General features: G+C 36.2%; 1 protein-coding gene across 3 annotated transcripts in view; it reads right to left on the bottom strand.

Moving 5' to 3' along the window:
• Nucleotides 1-20,144, bottom strand: part of FCHSD2 (FCH and double SH3 domains 2) — a 309,927-nt gene that overhangs the window by 171,956 nt on the left and 117,827 nt on the right. For all 3 annotated transcript variants that reach the window (XM_032640672.1, XM_032640671.1, XM_032640673.1), the window contains one exon: nt 3,422-3,498. In XM_032640672.1, the coding sequence (XP_032496563.1) occupies nt 3,422-3,498 (77 nt within the window). The remainder of the gene's footprint in view (nt 1-3,421; nt 3,499-20,144) is intronic.

Here is a 20,144-nt window from a genome sequence, read left to right as displayed (position 1 = left end):
AGGGAACTACATTCAATATCTAGTAATAACCTATAATGGAAAAGAATCAGAAAAAAATATATGTATGTGTAACTGAAGAATCACTTTGCTGTACACCTGAAACTAACATAACACTGTAAATCAACCATATTTAAATAAAAATAAATAAATAAAAAATAAAGTAAAATAGACTCCTTAGGTGTGTGTATGGAAGGTGTATGTGTGGAGGGAATTACAAAAGCATATGTATATAATTCTAGTTCTGTTAAAAGCAGCACAACTGTTTATGTTCATGTATGCACTGCACAGGAAAAATATGGAAGAAAAGACCACATACTTCTAACAGCAATTACTCTAGTAGAAATGTGAATGGAAGGTGCTTGGCAAAGAGGATGAGGTACACTTTATACTCTGTTACACATTCAACAAGCATGCATTATTTGGGTAAGAATTTTTAAATTAACAATACAAATATAAACACAAAAAAGTTAAAGGGAAATTTTAATTGACTGGAGCTGAAATAAACTCCTAATAAACACACAAACAAACAAAAAATGGCAACTGCCATTCTCACCCTCAATCCTGATCTACTGTCTTTTTTCACTATGGCACCACCATCCTCTCAGCTGCCTAAGTTAAAAAACCTGCGAGTCATTCTACAACCCTTCCTCTCCCTCCCTCTATTTCCTCCTTCAGTTAGTAAATATTTATCAAATGCTTTCTATGTTCCAAGAACTATTTTAGATACTGAGAAAACTACTTTATAGTTTGACAGTTACAGAAAACTGTTTGTAGTCTGTCTCAGAACAAATTTGACAAACACAAAAACAAAACTGCCAAATCAATAGCAAGTCCTCTAGCTTCAGTTTTCTAAATATCTCTGAAATCTGCCCCACAGCCTAATTTCTACTATAATTTTCATGGTTCAAATAAGAAATGATGAGGGATTAAATTCCTGCAATTCTATTCTTTCTGAATTCTTCCTCATATCCCTTTAGTCCACCTTCATACCCCTTTAGTCCACCTTCATACAGTTACTAAAGTATGTTGAACTTGTCACTCCTCTTATGGAAATTCTTTGATGGTTCTGTTATCTTCTGAATAAAAAAGAAACTCTGTGATACGCAAAGTCCTTCATGATGCCTATCTAGGTATCCTCCAGGTCCACCACTCCTCTTACCCTCCAACCCATACACACTTCATTGCTACCTAACATTCATATTTTCTCATGTCTCCCTGCATTTAAGGTGTTACTTCTGCTTAGAATTCCTTCTGCCCAGTGCTGACAAACTCCTGCACATCCTTTAAGACTCAGCTCTAGAAGCCTAGGTTTTCCTCTACAGTCCCAATGCACCTCTACTACTACCCAATATCGCAACTGTTTATAGTGGCTATCTCCTTTAAGCTCCTTAACAACAGGCTCCATACCTTCTACTCTCTTTAATCCTGAAGTCTACTTTAACAACTAGCATGTAAGTAGATATTTCACATCTATCTCATAAATAAAGAATGAATGAGGGACTCCCCTAATGGTGCAGTAGTTAAGAATCCACCTGCCAATGCAGGGGACAGGGGTTCGACCCTGGGAAGATCCCACATGCTGCGGAGCAACTAAGCCTGTGTGCCACAACTACTGAGCCTGCGCTCTAGAGACCACGAGCCACAACTACTGAGCCCGCATGCCACAACTACTGAAGCCCATGCGCCTAGAGCCCATGCTCCACAACAAGGGAAGCCACTGCAGTGAGAAGACCACACACCACAACGAAGAGTAGCCCCCACTCACCGCAATTAGAGAAAGCCTGTGTGCAGCAACAAAGACCCAATGCAGCCAAAAATAAATTAATTAATTAATAAAAAAAGAATGAAAAAAGAAAGAATGAATAAATGACTGAGTGTTTACATAGCTGTGTCTTGAGTAAAGCATACAACCCAAGACTTAGTTTCCTCATATATAAAAAGGGGATAATCATATGTACCTCACAGGTTTGATTATCACGTTTTGATATCATGGGAGATAAAGTTCCTACCATAGTATCTGGTATACAGTAAATATTTAGTAAAAGTTGGCTTAACATACTTTTAAAAATTAGGTTGCATAAGCTAGCCTGGGAGCAGAACCTTATCCTTATTTCTTTGGTAACCTGCATCCTGAATTTCAAACAAACTTGGAATAGAACCTATCTGTAAGTTGCAGTCCTTCTTTACTCTCTAGCAACCAGTCTCTTCCTTGGTCAGGCTTTCCTCATGCCAGCAATACTGAACATATCATTCTCACTTTCACCTCAAGGCTTTGCGCTCTGCTTGTCTCTTTCGCCTAGGGTTTCATCTCCTCTCTTTTCCCCCCTTAGCTGAACTTTGTAGATACTGAAAAGTCCACAAGAAAATTCCTATATTTATTTCCTGTTTTGCTTTATTATTCCATATTGCAACTACAGATGTATTATTTATAGCTATCATGCCACCTTCCAAGTTATCAGTCTTGCAACTGTGAAGAACTATTAAGGTTTCTTGTGTATCCTGCAGTTTTCCATCTCCATTAAGAGATTACCTGATGATCCAGCAACTTGATTTCATATTCAGATTCCAAACCACACACTTCAATACTGAGTTCTTTTTTTTTTTAATTTTTTATTTTTTTTTAATACTGAGTTCTTAATTACCCTGAATTCTCTGCTATTGTTTCATGAGTAATAATTAGTCTTAACTTCAACCAGACTGCAAGCTCTGAAATCCTGTCTTTGACTTCTGGTTCCCTCAACACTAAGGACAGTCTTGAGCACAAAAGCTAATAAATACTTCCAAATTAACTGCAAAAAAGACACCAAATTCTAAACAAAATTATAAATATTTTAAAGACATCTGCATGAAGACACAATTTATATTCCATTGTTGTCTACCTTCTTTAAAATTTGTATGTGGGATATTGACTAATCAATTTCTAGATACCTTGTGGGTGTGTCTGTATACTATGTATATATACATATATATAAAATATATATAATTTAGAAACTCTTTTCCCCTAGGCTCACAGAATCCTATCTTTCCAAATGTAGGATTTGTTTCAGAAGAAAAGAATCAATAATCATGATAGAAATTACAATCTTGTTTCATTATTGTTGTGATAATGTGTTTCATTTATAGGCCACTGAGGAAACAATTTGTGTTCCATTGTCATCTATCTGCTTTAAATTCCTTATGTGGGTATCAGTTAAACAAAATGGAATCTTGGCTTAAGACATATGAAAATGATCTATTTCATATACAATATATATGTTGTAGAACATTAACACTGTCTGATAATTTTGATATTATATCTAAAAACACAGCAGAGGAAAGAAGCAATTTTTAAAAAAACTGGAGTCTATGTTGTATATATGTGACATGGCTCTGTGTGAAATCAGTTTTAAAGAAAATGGGCAAGAGCTACGTATTAAGTTACCTGTAATCATTCCGATCATCAGCTTTTATTCCAGGCCAATCTCTCTTCAGATATTGACTAGCCAACTTCTGGATACCCTGTTAAAAAATACATATTTAATATAATAAAATATAATATAAATTATAAAATAAGTATTGTGCTATAAAGGAAGCTCTTTTCCTTAAAATACATTACTTAGCAAATCCCATCTTTCCATATATAAATTTAATTCAGAAGTAAAGAACCAATGATAAATGGTAGAACACCATAACTTGCTTCATTATTTTCAAAGTCTTCTCTTGTCCTCATTTTTAGGAAAAAGGTGAGTATAAAGATGAGAAAATTGAAACTTAATTGAAATGCTTTCCACGTCACCAAACTATGTGACCAGCCATAAAAACGAACTACCCCGGTATATCACAGGGAACACAGCTGTCCACCTCCACAGAGCTCTGATTACTCAGCTTGACATCTCAATTTTCCATCACTCCTCTGCTGCGGCATATACTGCATTTCTGAATCCCAGCAGTCAAACTCATATACCAGGAAAGACTACAACACATTCAATTTGGAGCAGACAGATAAACACTGGCTTGTAAAATTAATGGACAAACCTTGTTGCTATTCCATACTAGTAATTTTCAAGACAGACTTTAAGAGTGTTTTTCTTTTTAAATAATACCATGGCACAAATCACTTAAAATGAAAAAATTAGTTTCACAAAGAAATACTCACTTATTGTTATCCATACAAACATGAACCTGGACAAAACAGAGTATCCATAATAGGTACAGGATTTTATTGGCAAGGTTAAACTACTCACTCTGAATATAGAGCATACTACTTTTAGAAGGAAACATATGCGGTTCCCTAACACTGTAACAGGGTCCAATGTAATGGATCAGAAATCATTAACTTTGGGATATTCTATATATGCAACTTTAAAAAGAACAAATAAAATGCTGAGATGAAGAACAATCACATTAACTGACTGCCTACTTTAAGCAGAAGCTGCTTAAGTAAAATCAGTGGTGCATTCTATACATGGTACCTTTCTACTAAGGTCTGCTGCCAAATCAATTTGGCTTAATTAAATCCATTGTTGAATGTTTCTGTTTACCATTATTTCAATGAGCCCAAAGGGTAGCAGGAACTACAGAGAAGCTCCTTTGAATCTCGAGTTCCTTCTGAATTTGGCAATAGTTTGGTTTCACTATTTTCAGGTCCTATGTATTCTGAAAACTCACATATAACTGCATATCCACAATACTTCCACTTACATACCTTGCACTTTGGGGAATACAATTACTTAGTCTTCCCTGAATACGTACAGAATTTTTTTTTCACTTCTGTATCTTGTTCACACCGTTCTTTATTTGTATGAAATCTCTTCCCACCACTCCCATTCCTACCAGCGGAGTTCTTGCTGCCCCTCCTTTAAACTGATTTTTAAATTTCCGAACACAAAATATTCAAAAGTATATAAAGAAAAATGTGGAAAGTTTAAATGCCTAAGTGTTTGGTTTCATTTCATTAAAAGAGGATAGTTTAGGGCTTCCCTGGTGGCGCAGTGGTTGGGAGTCCGCCTGCCGATGCAGGGGATGCGGGTTCGTGCCCCAGTCCGGGAGGATCCCACATGCCGCGGAGCGGCTGGGCCCGTGGGCCATGGCCGCTGAGCCTGCGCGTCCGGAGCCTGTGCTCCGCAGCGGGAGAGGCTGCAGCAGTGGGAGGCCTGTGTACCGCAAAAAAAAAAGAGAATAGTTTATCATTATTTCTGCATTTATTAGCTTGAATTCTTTTTTAAAGAACTATCCCTCCTGGACTGTTTGGGTATGCTGAGGTACAGTTCTCAGAGGAAAGGCAAGATAAATACTTGACTGTCCAGTTTTGGTCCAAAAGTGAACAATGAATTTTTAAAGTAACATTATGAACTCACATATTTTGAATAATGGATGTGTTTCAATCTACTGCAGTCACAATTCTCTTGATGCTCCAAATGCTACATCTGTGGTCAGTGGGAGCTCCTCCAAGTTGGCTCCCATATCATGACCCCAATAGACTTTAATAATTTCTTTGTTTTCTTTTACAGTCCCTATTCCAGATCTGCAGTAAGCTAGTTTTCCAAGGAATTCTGATTGCTTTCAGAGAGAAACCATATTTAGAGACCACAATCTAGGTACTTCCTTATCCTTTTGGTCTTACTTTGTATCTTTCTCTAAGAGGGCTTTCCTAATCACTGTATACAAAGTAGCTCACGCTTCAGTCAGTTGCTCTCTCTCTCATCAGCCTACTGTATTCATAATCCTTATACATTGTTACTGTCTGGTTTAAATATGCTTTGCCTATTTGCTGACTATAAGCTCCATCAGGTACAGATCTTGTCTTTTTCTTTCTTTCTTTTTTCTTTTTAATCACTATGTCTCCAGGCTATAGCAAAGAGCCTAGTATTTAGCTGATACCAACAATGTTCCCTGATTGCACGAATAAATGCCACCTACATTATTCCATTTCTAACGTATAATACTCAAACTCCTTTTGTGTTTTTGCCATTCTGAGTTAGAAATGTTTAGATCAAAATTTCTCTGGTTCCCTAATTTTCATATACTCAAATAAAAAAAAAGTATCAGATTTCTAAGATTATGACCAGATGGTTTTTATACAATAAATAAATAAGTTCCTTAGTAAAATTATAGTCAAATTTGACCATCTCCATTACTGAAAGGGAATATATGTGTAAGATACTCTGAAGCAATGAAAAAAGTTTATTCCATATTTAGAAGGCAGTACATATTAATTTTTATGAAGATTCAAGTAAGTTAAGATCCCTGAATTCAAAGAACTCATAATATGTAGACAGGAATAGGAAGCATACAGCATAAAATGGGAGGCAATGGATGGGTTGCCAAATAAGTGGTAATATGTGATACAAGTACCCAGAGGAGGAAAGGATCATCTGATATGTTCTTAACAAATTTACATCTCAATAATATGATAGTGACTTTTTCAGTTTAATAACTGCTAAAGTGGTTGCAGAACAATTTTTATAGAGCATGGGATATGATAGGAGCCTCAGATTATGAGAAGGACTAAGAGGGCAGAATGACAGCACTGTAAATTTATATAAAACAAGTGAACTTACTAACGAGCATCTCAACACACTTATTTCTCTTAATTCTGTTAGTCCCTGTTATAACTACAGAGAAATTGGACGCTTAGAACATACAAAATTTACTTAAAGTCACAGTTAAGTTTGAATTAGAATCTAGTTAAGTTTGAATTAGAATCCCTAGTTATCATTCTAAATCTGCCCACAAAATGACTGTAGATTTTATATAATTCTTTAAAAATTTTTGAAATTACTTCAACTTGTTATTTTTGTGCATTATAAGTTACAAGAGCAATTTCTAGAGCTCTAAACCACAATGTTGAACTGTACTAAATTGAATGGAGTGCTTCAGAGATGAGATGAGGGATTCATGAAATAGACAAACAGTGAGATCTTTAGATGAAAGACTTTATTCAAGTTAGTTCAGAGAGACAGGAATCATGGCTTCTGTGTGCTCCATGCAGCTGTTCAAGATCTAATCTGCATGGATGCTCAAGAAATACTCCATGGCCCTTATAAGAAAGGTCCTAAATAACACTTCATGCTTCTGAAAGCATTCTATACTTAATTGGTTTACCTTTTACATTATGCTTAAAGCTACATCTTATGAATAAAAGGTTTACTTGTATAGAAAGTAAAATCTACCACAAGTAAATGGCTAAGGAAGATAAATCCATGGCTAATTTTTTTTTAATGGTTTTTTTTTTTTTTGGAATCACTTCCCTGGCCCACAACATTACTTTACATTACATTACTCTTTAAAACTGATGCATTAGATATAATATTTATATTTACATAGGTATCACTAATACATAATGTTGATTTGATTTCCAATACAGTTTACTCTGGAGCAGTGGTTTCTATAAAAATGTACTATCAATATACTCTTTGCAACATCCAATAATATCCCATTCCAACTTTTGAAAAAGCCATCAGTGTTTGATGTAAGACTTGCCTTGTTTCACCTCTCAATAACACTTGCTATATTGCTCTAACAAGTGAAGCAACACAAAGACAGACACTGTTCAATAGAAATGGAAATGATGGCTTAACCATCAGTGGGAAATGGACTGATGGCTTAACCTTTTGCCCATTTACCACAGAAAGCTGAGCAGAAGTGTGCCCCATGGATCTCACACAGGTTATTCTGTATCCATTTTTTACTGCTAACATACAGAGAAACTAATATTTAAATTTTATAAGGATATGACATCAGATGGCACTTCAAAATTATAGGAAGCCATGTTACGTAATATACTATACCTTTTTGTCATGAAATTCCCAACATTATGTAAATGACTTTTAAAAATTAAAGTCCACTGCATAAGTTGGATACTTCTCAAACTGATGTAAATTATACAATGATTATAAATTATACAATGTCTTAACTATTCTAAAATTAATAGTAATAGAGAACTTCACATCCCCCCTTAAGCAAAGTTTTGAAGTATTTTCCATTGTCTTGTACAGCACATAATTGAAGTTAAGGTAAAAAAAATCAATATATTATTTTAAATTACATAATAAATTGTCTTTACTTACTTTTCTATTCATTTCATGATAAAATGAGGTATTAATCTCATGTTACATATTAAATATGTATTTAGATATTTTTAGATTTTTCCTTTTATCAAAAATAAAGATTAATTTTGTTTAAATTTAGCTATGTAAGAAAAAACAAGTTCTAATGACATATTAAATGACCTATTTGATTTGAGGACCAAACAGAATAAAAAAGAGATGAAATTTAACACTCACCCATGATAAAAATTCTGAAGAAACTAGTAGCAGAAGCAAACTTCCTTAAGCTAATAAAGGGTATATACAAAAAGCCTACAGTTATTGGGACTTCCCTGGTGGTCCAGTGGTTAAGTATCTGCCTTCCAGTGCAGGGGATGCAGGTTCAATCCCTGGAGGGAGAACTAAGATCCCACACACTGCAGGGCAACTGGAGCTGGCAACTCCCACGTGCTCTGGAGCTGATGTGCCACAACTAGAGACCCCATGTGCCACAACCACTGAGCCCGTGTGCTCTGGAGCCTGCCTGCTACTAAGGAGAAGCCCGCAAGCCGCAACAAAGAGCCCACGCGCCACAACAAAAGATCCCGTGTGCTGCAACTAAGACCTGATGCAGGCAAATAAATAAATTAATTAATTAAAAAATAACAAATGATTACATTAAAAAAAAAAAGTCTAGAGTTAACATACTTCTAATGGAAAGTGAATGCTTTCCCCCTAAGACTGGGAATAAGGCAAGGATGCCCTCTCTCACCAGTCCTTTACAACACTGTATTTGTAGTCCCACTTAGTACAAAAAGGCAAGAAAAAGAAGTAAAAGGTATACAAATTGGAGAGGAAGAAATAAAACTACTTCCATTCACAGATGACATGATTGTCTATGTAGAAAACCCCAAAGAATCTACAAAAAAAACCCAAAACAAAACCAAAAAACCCTCCTGGAACTAATAAGTTTAGCAAGGTTGCAAGATACAAGGTCAACATATAAAACTCAATTGTTCTCCTATGCACCTGCAATGAACAATTGGAATTTGAAACTTTAAAAAAAAATTAGGGGGGAATAGCACTGGGGGGAAAAAGAAATACTCAGGTATAAATCTAACAAAATATTAATATGTGTAAGAACTGTATGTGGAAAACTCCAAAACACTGATGAAAAAAATCCAAGAAAACCTCATGTTAATGGATTAGAAGAGTTCACATTGTTAAGAAATTCAAATCAAAATTCCAGAAAGTTTTTTTGTAGATATCAAAAGACTGATTTTAAAATGCATATGGAAAGGTAAAGGTACTAAAATAGCCAAAATAATTCTGAAAAACAAGAACAAAGTCAGAGAACTCACATTACAAGTTCAAGGCTAATTACTATACTATAATGTTACAGTGTAGTACTGGCAAAAGAATGGACACATAGCTCAATGGAACAGAAGAGAGCCCCAAAATAGATCTATGCAAATATAGTAAATTGATTTTTCACAAAGTACAAAGGCAATTAGATGGAGAAAGGATAGTCTGTATCGATAAATGGTGCAGGAACAATTGGATAACCATATGCCAAAAAATGAACATTAACACTTATCTCATAACTTACACAAAAATTAACCCAAAACAGTTCATAGACCTAAATGTAAAGTACATAAGTACAAAACATGCAGGAGAACACAAAGGAAAATCTCTTTGACCTCTGACAAAGAGTTTCTGCATACAACACCAAAAGCAAGATACATGAAGGAAAAAATGATAATTTGAACTTTATTAGAATTAAATTCTTTCCTTTAGGAAAGACACTGTTAAGAGAATGAAGGAAAAAAAAAAAACAAGATGCAGACTAGGAAAAATACACACATATCACATAACTGATAAAGGAATTGTATCCAGAATATATACAGAGCTCTTAAAACTCAACAGTAAAGAGAAAACCAACCCAATTTTTAAAATGAGCAAAAGATCTGAACACACACTTCATCAAGAAGATGTAAGGATGGCAAATAAGCATATGAAAAATGCTGAACATCACTTGTCATTATGGAAATGCAGATTAAAACAACAATGAGATACCACTACATACCTATTAGAATAGCTCCTTGAGCTATTCCAAAAAAATACTACACTATCAAATGTTAGTGAGAATGCAGAGCCACAGGACACGCCTGTGCTGGTGGAAATGTAAAATGGTACAACCATTCTGTAAAACAATTTGGAAATTTCTTATAAAATTAACACAGACTTCCCATATGACTCAGCAATAGCACTCCTAAGTATTTAGCCAACTGATGTCCACAAAACCCTGCACACAAATGTTTCTAGCGGCTTTATTCATGAAAGTGGAAGCAGCCAAGGTGTCCCTCAATAGGTGAACAGTTAAACAAAATATGGTACATCATTAGAATAGAGTACTATTCAGTAATAAAAGCTATTAATTTACACAACTTTTTTTTTTTTGGCCGTGCCACACGGCAGGCAGGATCTTAGTTCCCCAACCAGGGATTGAACCCACACCCCCTGCAGTGGAAGTGCAGAGTCTTAACCACTGAACCACCAGGGAAGTCCTGGATAAATCTTAACTTCATTTTGCCAAGTGGAAAAGAGCCAAATCCAAGAGTTATGTACCTTGTGAAATAAAAGAAAATATTTATGTGTTGGTCTCTGTTCCTAGCACAGAGCTCATAAAACTTTTGTAAATAGCAGTGCTAGGAGAATTTTGTTCTAGCATTTAGTCTTTGACCCCAGTTCATGACAGAGTTCCTAAGTCCCAATTATTTTCCTGGGTGATAGCAGTGTCTTTTGTTCTAATGAGGTGACTCTTTTGGTGGGCTCCTGGATAAGGGCTGGTCACCAGAAATACCAAGCCATATTCTTGGAATTTCTAGCCCTGTTTCTTAATCTCCAGAGAGGAGAAAGGGGCTAGACATGGAGTTAATAACTGATCACACCCACATGATGAAGCCTCCATAAAAACCCCAGAAGTACGGGGTACAGAGCTTCCAGGCTGGTGAATACATAGAGGTGGTAGGAAAGTGGCACACCCAGAGAAGGCATGGAAGCCCTACACCCCTTCCTACATACTTGTCCTATGCATCTCTTCCATCTGGCTGTTTCTGAGTTATATTCCCACTTAGAAGACTATTGCAGGAGAGGATTCTGGGAAGATGGCAAAGTAGCAAGCACCAGGATTCTGTTTCCCAACACAGACAACAGATTCAATGACAGAATCTGTCTCACATAACTATTTTGGAACTCTGAAGTCTTTTTAAAGGCTGTAACTTCCAGAGAAAGGCTTGGATGTTAAACAAAGTTAATTTCAACCAATTTCTCTACTTAGCTCAGCAGCAGTTACCCCCCACCTCCCCGTCCAGTGGCAAGCAGCCATGAACTTGTTCCTGTAGCAGCCTGCATGCAGCTTGCAGGAGACACCGTGGGCAATAAGGGCCCGTCCTCCAAATATCAGGGATCTGTGCTCTGATCACTGATTGCTGCTTCTGATCAAGGATGTGGAGACACAAAGGTGCAGACACAGGTAGATGGCCATTGCTGAACCCTTATTCGCCAATGAAGAAAAGTGAACAAAGGCTAAGGAACCTTTGGGCCACCAACAAGTGGACCAATATATGCACTGTGGGAGTCCTAGAAGGAGAATAGAGAAAGGGACAGTGAGATTATACAAATAATGGTCGAAAACTTCCCCAATCTGACAAAAAACAAGAATATAAACAGCCAAGAAGCACAACAAATTCTAAGTAGGATGAACTCAGAGACCCACACTGAGACACATTATAATCAATCTGTCAAAACCTAAAGACAAAAAGAGAATCCTGAAAGCAGCAAGAGAAAAGCAAATAGCCACATACAAGGTATCTTCAATAAGATCATCAGCAGAGTTTTCAACAGAAATTTAGGAGGGCAGAAAACAGTGGGTCCATATATTCAAAGTGCTAAAAGAAAAAAACCTGTCAATTGAAAATCCTATATGCAGCAAAACTGTCCTTCAAAAGTGAGGGAGATATTAAAATATGTTCAGATAAACAAAAGCTGAGGGAGTTCCTGACTACTAGACCTGCCCTGTAAGAAATGCTCAAGGGAATCTTGAAGGTGAAATGAAAGGACACTAGACAGTAACTTGAAGCAGTATGAAGAAATAAAGATCTCACTAATGGTAAATATATGGGCAACTATAAAAGCTAGTATTATCGTAACAGTGGTTTGTAACCCCACTTTCTGTTTTCTACTTGGTTTAAGAGACTATACATTTCTTTAAAAAATTGTTAGTCCAAAAGCTAGTGTTATTGTAACTTTGTTTTGTAACTCCGCATACTGTTTTTTATATAATATGAAACTAATGCATAAAAAATTTTAGTTTATGTCTTTGGATACATAATATAAAAAAACATAATTCTGTCCTATCAATAAATGAAAAGGTTAGGGATGAAGCTGTAAAGGAGCAGAGTTTTTGTAATGCTTCTGAAGTTAAGCTGGTGTAAATTCAAATTAGAGTCTTACAACTTTAGAATGTTAAATATAACCACAAAGAATATACGCAAAAGGAAGAAGAAAATTAAAACATTCCACTACGAAAACTCAACACAAAAGCGACAATGATGCAACATAACAAAGCAGTACATTCTTACTTTAAATGCAAATAGATTAAAGTCTCCAATCGAAAGGCAGAGAGATTGGCAGAATAGATTAAAAATCATGATCCAACTATATGCTGTCTACAAGAGACTCTTTAGATCCAAAGAAGACTATTGCAGCAGTATTCTGGCAGAGATGATGAGGGTTTGAACTGCGGTGGAGACACTGGGGATAGAGAGAACCAAACTGATTTATAAAGGTATCTGGCAGGGAAAAAGTGACATGATTGGTAATGGTCTAGCTATGGAAGAGATAAGAAGGAAGAAGACAACAAAGATGACCCTTTGGATTTTGGCTTTATACAAATGGACAGATGATGGTATGTCCCCCAGGGATGAATACACTGGTAGGCTATTTAATTGCAGAAAGGGTTGTTGGATTATAATACAAATGATACTAGGTTTAGCAGAAGTATAAGAGGAGAAGGCACTCTCTCTCCTAAAGTGAGAGATGTCAGGAAAACCTATATAAACTTAAGTACATTGGAACTGGATCTGAAAGAGCAAATAGGAATTTGAGCAACTGAGAAAGGAAGAGGGAGTTCCAGGGTTTGGCATAACTTAGGTGAAAAAAATTCGTGATGAAAAAATAGTAGGGAAAATGTGGGAGAAGGGTTGGTGGGGTAAATTTTTTACTTCTAAGCATCCAACTTGTTCCTTGAAGCTTACACTTACACTTATATAGTGAATTCTTCTTTAGTGCTCAGGGGTTAACTACTCTCAAAGAAGTTTTCCATGAAGTTATTCTCGTTCTTTAAGAAAGACCCTCCAATATCTTTCGTTTACTCAATTCAGAGTAAAAGCACCACCGTTACTACCATCCAGCTTAAAATAGAATCACAGGGCTTCCCTGGTGGCACAGTGGTTGAGAGTCCGCCTGCCGATGCACTGGACACGGACGGGTTCGTGCCCCGGTCTGGGAAGATCCCACATGCCGCGGAGCGGCTAGGTCCGTGAGCCACGGCCGCTGAGCCTGTGCGTCCGGAGCCTGTGCTCCGCAACAGGAGAGGCCACAACAGTGAGAGGCCTGCGTACCGCAAAAAAAAAAAAAAAAAAAAAGCATCATAAAAACACATTTAAAAAGATGTTTCCTTGGAGAGTTATGGTCCTAATAATAACTGGAATAAGTTAATTTACTGTGCTTACACAAAACTCACAGTGTTTCCCTTAATATACAAAAGACGTATGGAAGTTATCTGCCTGAAATATTCTTAGTTCTCCACTGAATGCTGCTATTACAACAGTTTAATGAGAAAGTATGTGCAAAAATCGTGTTGGACTTAAACAGAGAGAACATGTTAAATGTCCAGTTTATATAATGCTGTTGCCAATAGGACTGTATAACTTGGAAGTTTGTTTAGTAAAATGTATCTTCCTTTTAGGAGGCAAAAGGCCAAATCTACCTGATGTTAAATGCCAGTTATTTAATAATTTTCAAGTTCACTTCAACCATTTCCCCCCGCTCCAGATAGTCTTGTTTATGCCTACAGAGTTCTTCCATTTATTTCCAAAGCAATTTATATGCAAGCTTTAATCAAGAGAAAACCCTACTGACTAAAAGGCTTACCTCTCCTATTTCAATAGTTTTTACTTCATTTTCCATTTTTCAGTAGATTGTTTAACCACAAAATGATGGTTATACTTTTTTGAATGTTTTTTCTTTCCCCCACATTTTGAGAATTTTTCTTTTCACATTGCTGGAAGCTTTTAGTAAGAAAAACAGTAGTTTTTACTGTGTGTTACAGTCATCTTCCAATAAAGATTAATATTATTTGTTGTCAAAAAACAAATTTGGGGGATTTATTTTATAATATTTAAAACATTATCAACTGGAAAACAAATGATGACACAGATTTTTAGAGCAAAATATACTAAATTTTGGCTTATTTAGAATATTAAAGAGTCACTAGACATCATTAAAATTGTGTTCTTACTCCATTTTTAAAATTAAAGTTAGATTTCAAGGCTTGGATTAGCTGATATCTATTTGTAAGCTTCTAACTGAACGGTTTTATTGAGGGGAAAAAAAACTAGTTGCTGTTGTTTTAAACAATAAGTGTTATATTAGTCAGCATGATTGAACTGTCCACTTGATCTCAAAGACAGCTGTAAAAGCAGTTCCTCTTTCAAGCAGAAACTGGAATGTAGCAAATCAGCAAGCAAATAATTTCATGAGCTGGACCCTTATTTATCTTAAAATAGAAGGGGGCATTCCAGAAGAAACAGACAAAATGTGACTGAACATTCAAGGCAAATGAGAGCCATTTTTCCTCATTTCTCTTGTTAAATGGAAAACATAACTAGTCATTAGAGTTAATATTTGAGTACTTACTATTTGCACTCAACTAACATTTAAAGCCACCACCTTATGCAGTAGATGCAACGGAAGTTTTAAAAGCCTAAGTAATTTGTATAAGATCACGTAGCTAGTTAAGCCTGGGTTCAAAACCAGGTCTTCTTTCAAAGTTTAAAACACTTTCTGAGCACTCAACTCACTCTGATATAACCACAGACTATCTCAAACCACTATATATTTTGGCTAAGGGATGTCTGTAAGTTCTTTAAAGGACAGGGCTATAAAAATCTAGCACAGTTCAGTCTTTGCTCAGTAAATAAATGCTGAACCGAATCATTAACCATTTTGGTGAACAAATAAACACATACATTTTTAAATTAATAGAGTTTTTTTTAAGAGCAATTTTAGGTTTACAGAAAACCTGAGCAAAAAGTAGAGTTCCCATATACTCCCCTGCTCCATAAGACTGTCCTAATATTAACATCTTGCATTAGTGTAATACATGTGTTACAACTGATGAAACAACACATTGACACATTATTAACCGAAGGCCACAGTTTACATTAGGACTCACCGTTTGTGTTGTACAGTTCTATGAGTTTTGACAGATGCACAATGTTATGTATCCACAATTGCATTATCATAATAATAATTTCACTGCTTTAAAACTACCCTGTGTGCCACCTATTCATCTTCCCTTCATCCTCCTCCCTCCCAACCTCTGGCAAACACCAGTCTTTTTACCATCTCTACAGTTTTGTCTTTTCCAGAATGTCATATATTTGGAATCATATAGCATTGTAGCCTTTTCAGATCAGCTTCTTCCAGTTTACAAGATGCATTTAAGTGTCTGCTATGTCTTTTGGTGGCTTGATAGCTCAGTTCCTTTTATCACTGACTTTTATTCCATTGTTTAGATATACCACAAGTTGTTTATACATTCACCTATTAAAGGACATCTTATTTGCTACCAAGTTTTGGCAATTATGAACAAAGCTGCTACAGACATTGATGTACAGGTTTTCGTGTGAACTTAAGTTATGAACACATTTGGGCAAATATCAAGATGTGCTACTTGATTATGTGATAAGACTGTGCTTAGCTTCCAAAAGTGGCTATACCATTTTCCATTCCCACTAGCAATGGGAATCCATTGCTCCACATCCTAGACAGCATTTGGTGTTGTCATTATTTTGGATTTTAGCCAAACAGGTGTGTAGTGGTATCTCACTGACAATTCCCTAATGACATATGATGTTGAACATCTTTCATATGCTTATTTGCCATCTGTATATCTTTTCTGTTGAAGTGTCTGTTCAGGTCTTTGACCTACTTTTTTTTTTTTTTTTTTAATTTACTTTTGGCTGTGTTGAGTCTTCGTTGCTGTGTGCGGGTTTTCTCTAGTTGTGGCGAGCAGGGGCTACTCTTCATTGCGGTGCACAGGCTTCTCATTGCAGTGGCTTTTCTTGATGTGGAGCACGGGCTCTAGGCATGCAGACTTCAGTAGTTGTGGCACGTGGGTTCAACAGTTGTGGCTTTCAGGCTCTAGAGCACAAGCTCAGTAGTTGTGGCTCACGGGCTTAGCTGCTCCACAGCATGTGGGATCTTCCCGGACCAGGGCTCAAACCTGTGTCCCGTGCACTGGCAGGCGGATTCTTAACCACTGTGCCACCAGTGAAGTCCCTGACCTTTTTAATTGGGTCATTTATTTATTTATTGTTGAGTTTTAAGATGTATTTGTATAATTTGGACTCAAGTTCTTTATCATATACATGTTTTGCAGATACTTTCTTTCAGTCTGTCTTTTCATTCTCTTAACTGCGTCTTTCTCAGAGAAGATGTTTTTAATTTAACATCTATATCTTTAACACTGAGTTTTCATTAACTAAGGTTAAGGAATCTTTAGTCTTTAGGAATCAGATTAGTGAAAAAGGAAAAAACTAAGGCTCCAATGTTAGTTCTGACAATGGATTAAGTATGAAAATACACACAGGTGGTATTTCACCCTAAAGCAGTGTAACTGATTGTGAAGAATTATACATAATCTAACTTGGAATAATAAACATAGAACCCTGAATTGAACTCTTCATAAAATGAGAAAGTTTTAGGTAAATCGTTGTTTCATAATTTAGCTGTTTTGAAAGTTTCAGTCACCATCATGCTCTCTTAAAATATGGATAATCGGGCTTCCCTGGTGGCGCAGTGGTTGAGAGTCTGCCTGCCGATGCGGGGGACGTGGGTTCGTGCCCTGGTCTGGGAGGATCCCGCGTGCCGCGGAGCAGCTGGGTCCGTGAGCCATGGCCGCTGGGCCTGCGTGTCCGGAGGCTGTGCTCCGCAGTGGGAGAGGCCACAGCGGTGAGAGGCCCGCGTACCGCAAACAAACAAACAAAAAATATGGATAATCTATAATGGTATATCATTTCTACAAAAATAATTTTTCATCCCTAATGCTTCTAACAATACCAGTAAAGAATAATTTTCACAAATTCAATTAATAAATCTTTGTTACAAAGTAACATGTTATCTTCTGTTTTTTAAATGATCCTTTAACAAGCAAAGGGTTTATTACAGTTATGTACAAAGTGCTATGAAGTAACAGAGAGCAAAAACCACTGGACAGATTTGAGAGAGAAGACAAGCAGAGCCAGGGAAAAGTTTCACAGAAAAAGTCATGTCTGAGCTGGGCCTTGAAGGAGGAAGTATAAAGGACTTCCCAGTGACCAAGGAGAGGGGAAAAGATATGCATTAAAAAAATGTGTCAAGTATAAAAATCGGAAGGAATTGGGGAGTCAGATAATACTGAGTTTAAATCCTGGTTTCATTACTCTCTAGTAGTACAATGCTAAATAAGTCACATCTCTCTAACAGTTAATTTCCTTATTTGTAAAGTGGAGGTAAATTCATGACTTACAGAGCATGTAAAGTTTAAGTAAAGCTATTTTAATAAGCATTCAGTAAGTGTTAAGTTACCCAATGAAATTTAAAGGAGAGAACAATAATCAGATCTTTATTTTAGAATGATGATCATGGTGCTGATATGGAAGATTCCTTATAAAGCGAAAGAGAAAGCAGGGTGACCCAATTAGGAAGTTATAGTATGCCCTAAGCAGTGGAAAGAGAAAAGAACAAGAGATGCTCCAAAGCAAAACTACGGCCTGGGAACTAACCACATGTTGAAGGGGGAAGAAATTGAAATCAAGATTGATTACCATTAAGAATTTCTTAATACTGATCATAAATTTAAAAATCTAAAAGCTACTCTACCCATTAGGTATGATACAAATACTGTATGATTCCACTTAAATGAAGTAGATTCACACAGACAGAAAATAAAATGGTGGTTTTCAGGAGCTGTTGGCAGGAGGGAATGGACACTTGTTTAATGGATATAGAGCTTTAGTTTTACAAGATGAAAAAATTCTGGAGACTGTACAACAATGTACACTTAACACTACTGAACTGTATATTTAAAAATGGTTAAGATGACAAATTTTATGTGTATTTTAACACAGTGGAAAATAACTGTAAAAAAATTTTTTTAATAGAAAAACATCACACACAAACTAAGGAGAGAGTCTGAGCTTTTCTTTCCATAAAGCACGAGTTCAGTCTTTCATACAATTTCATGTATGGCAGGTACTAAAGTCTCTTCCAACATAGTTGCCTCCTCCAATCAAGGATAGCAACACATTTCTCTCTCTCTCTCTCTCTCTCTCTCTCCCTCCCCCCCCACAAATATATAAACGGAAGGCAGAAGTTTGATAAGAGGTATGTTAAAGGGAAGTTCTGTTTGTTAATTTAAAAATGGAAGAAAAACAGGCTGAGAGAAGAAGCCAGTGTTAAAAAGAGGGATTGAAAACCAGGAGAAAACGGCTAACAGTTATAAAAATAAGGTTAACATAGCTGGAAAGGGTTAGGGTCAAGATGAAAGGTTGATTAGAAAAATGAACCCTCTTTCAAACAAGGAAGGGAGGATAACAAGTATCCAGATAAAACTTAAAAGGAGAGGAAGGTAACAAAATTAAGATAATTTACTTTTTTAATTAGCATGAGACCTTTCAAAATGAACTAGTACAGTTTAGAGTAGGGATCCCAAAACTTTTTTGACTGCACCAATGTATCAGTAAAAAAAAAAAAAAAAAAAAAAAGTATACGTATATTTAGTTTTAAATAATACCCCAATGCTTTGTATTTACGTATTATATCGATTATAAAACATAACAAGTATGGTACTGGTGCAAAAACAGAAAGATAGATCAATGGAACAGGATAGAAAGCCCAGAGATAAACCCACTGCACATATGGTCACCTTATCTTTGATAAAGGAGGCAGGAATGTACAGTGGAGAAAGGACAGCCTCTTCAATAAGTGGTGCTGGGAAAACTGGACAGGTACATGTAAAAGTATGAGATTAGATCACTCCCTAACACCATACACAAAAATAAGCTCAAAATGGATTAAAGACCTAAACGTAAGGCCACAAACTATCAAACTCTTAGAGGAAAACATAGGCAGGACACTCTATGACATAAATCACAGCAAGATCCTTTCTGACCCACCTCCCAGAGAAATGCAAATAAAAACAAAAATAAACAAATGGGACCTAATGAAACTTCAAAGCTTTTGCACAGCAAAGGAAACCATAAACAAGAGCAAAAGACAACCCTCAGAATGGGAGAAAATATTTGCAAATGAAGCAACTGACAAAGGTTAATCTCCAAAATTTATAAGCAGCTCATGCAGCTCAATAACAGAAAAACAAACAACCCAATCCAAAAATGGGCAGAAGACCTAAATAAACATTTCTCCAAAGAAGATATACAGAGTGCCAACAAACACATGAAAGAATGCTCAACTTCATTAATCATTAGAGAAATGCAAATCAAAACTACAATGAGATATCATCTCACACTAGTCAGAATGGCCATCATCAAAAAATCTAGAAACAATAAATGCTGGAGAGGGTGTGGAGAAAAGGGAACCCTCTTGCACTGTTGGTGGGAATGTAAATTGATACAGCCACTGTGGAGAACAGTATGGAGGTTCCTTTAAAAACTACAAATATAACTACCATATGACCCAGCAATCCCACTACTGGGCATATACCCTGAGAAAACCATAATTCAAAGAGTCATGTACCAAAATGTTCATTGCAGCTCTATTTAGAATAGCCCAGAGATGGAAACAACCTAA

The sequence above is a fragment of the Phocoena sinus genome, chromosome 8 (assembly GCF_008692025.1).
Source record: "Phocoena sinus isolate mPhoSin1 chromosome 8, mPhoSin1.pri, whole genome shotgun sequence".
Lineage (NCBI taxonomy): Eukaryota > Metazoa > Chordata > Mammalia > Artiodactyla > Phocoenidae > Phocoena > Phocoena sinus.
This window is presented reverse-complemented; position numbering and strand designations above follow the sequence as displayed.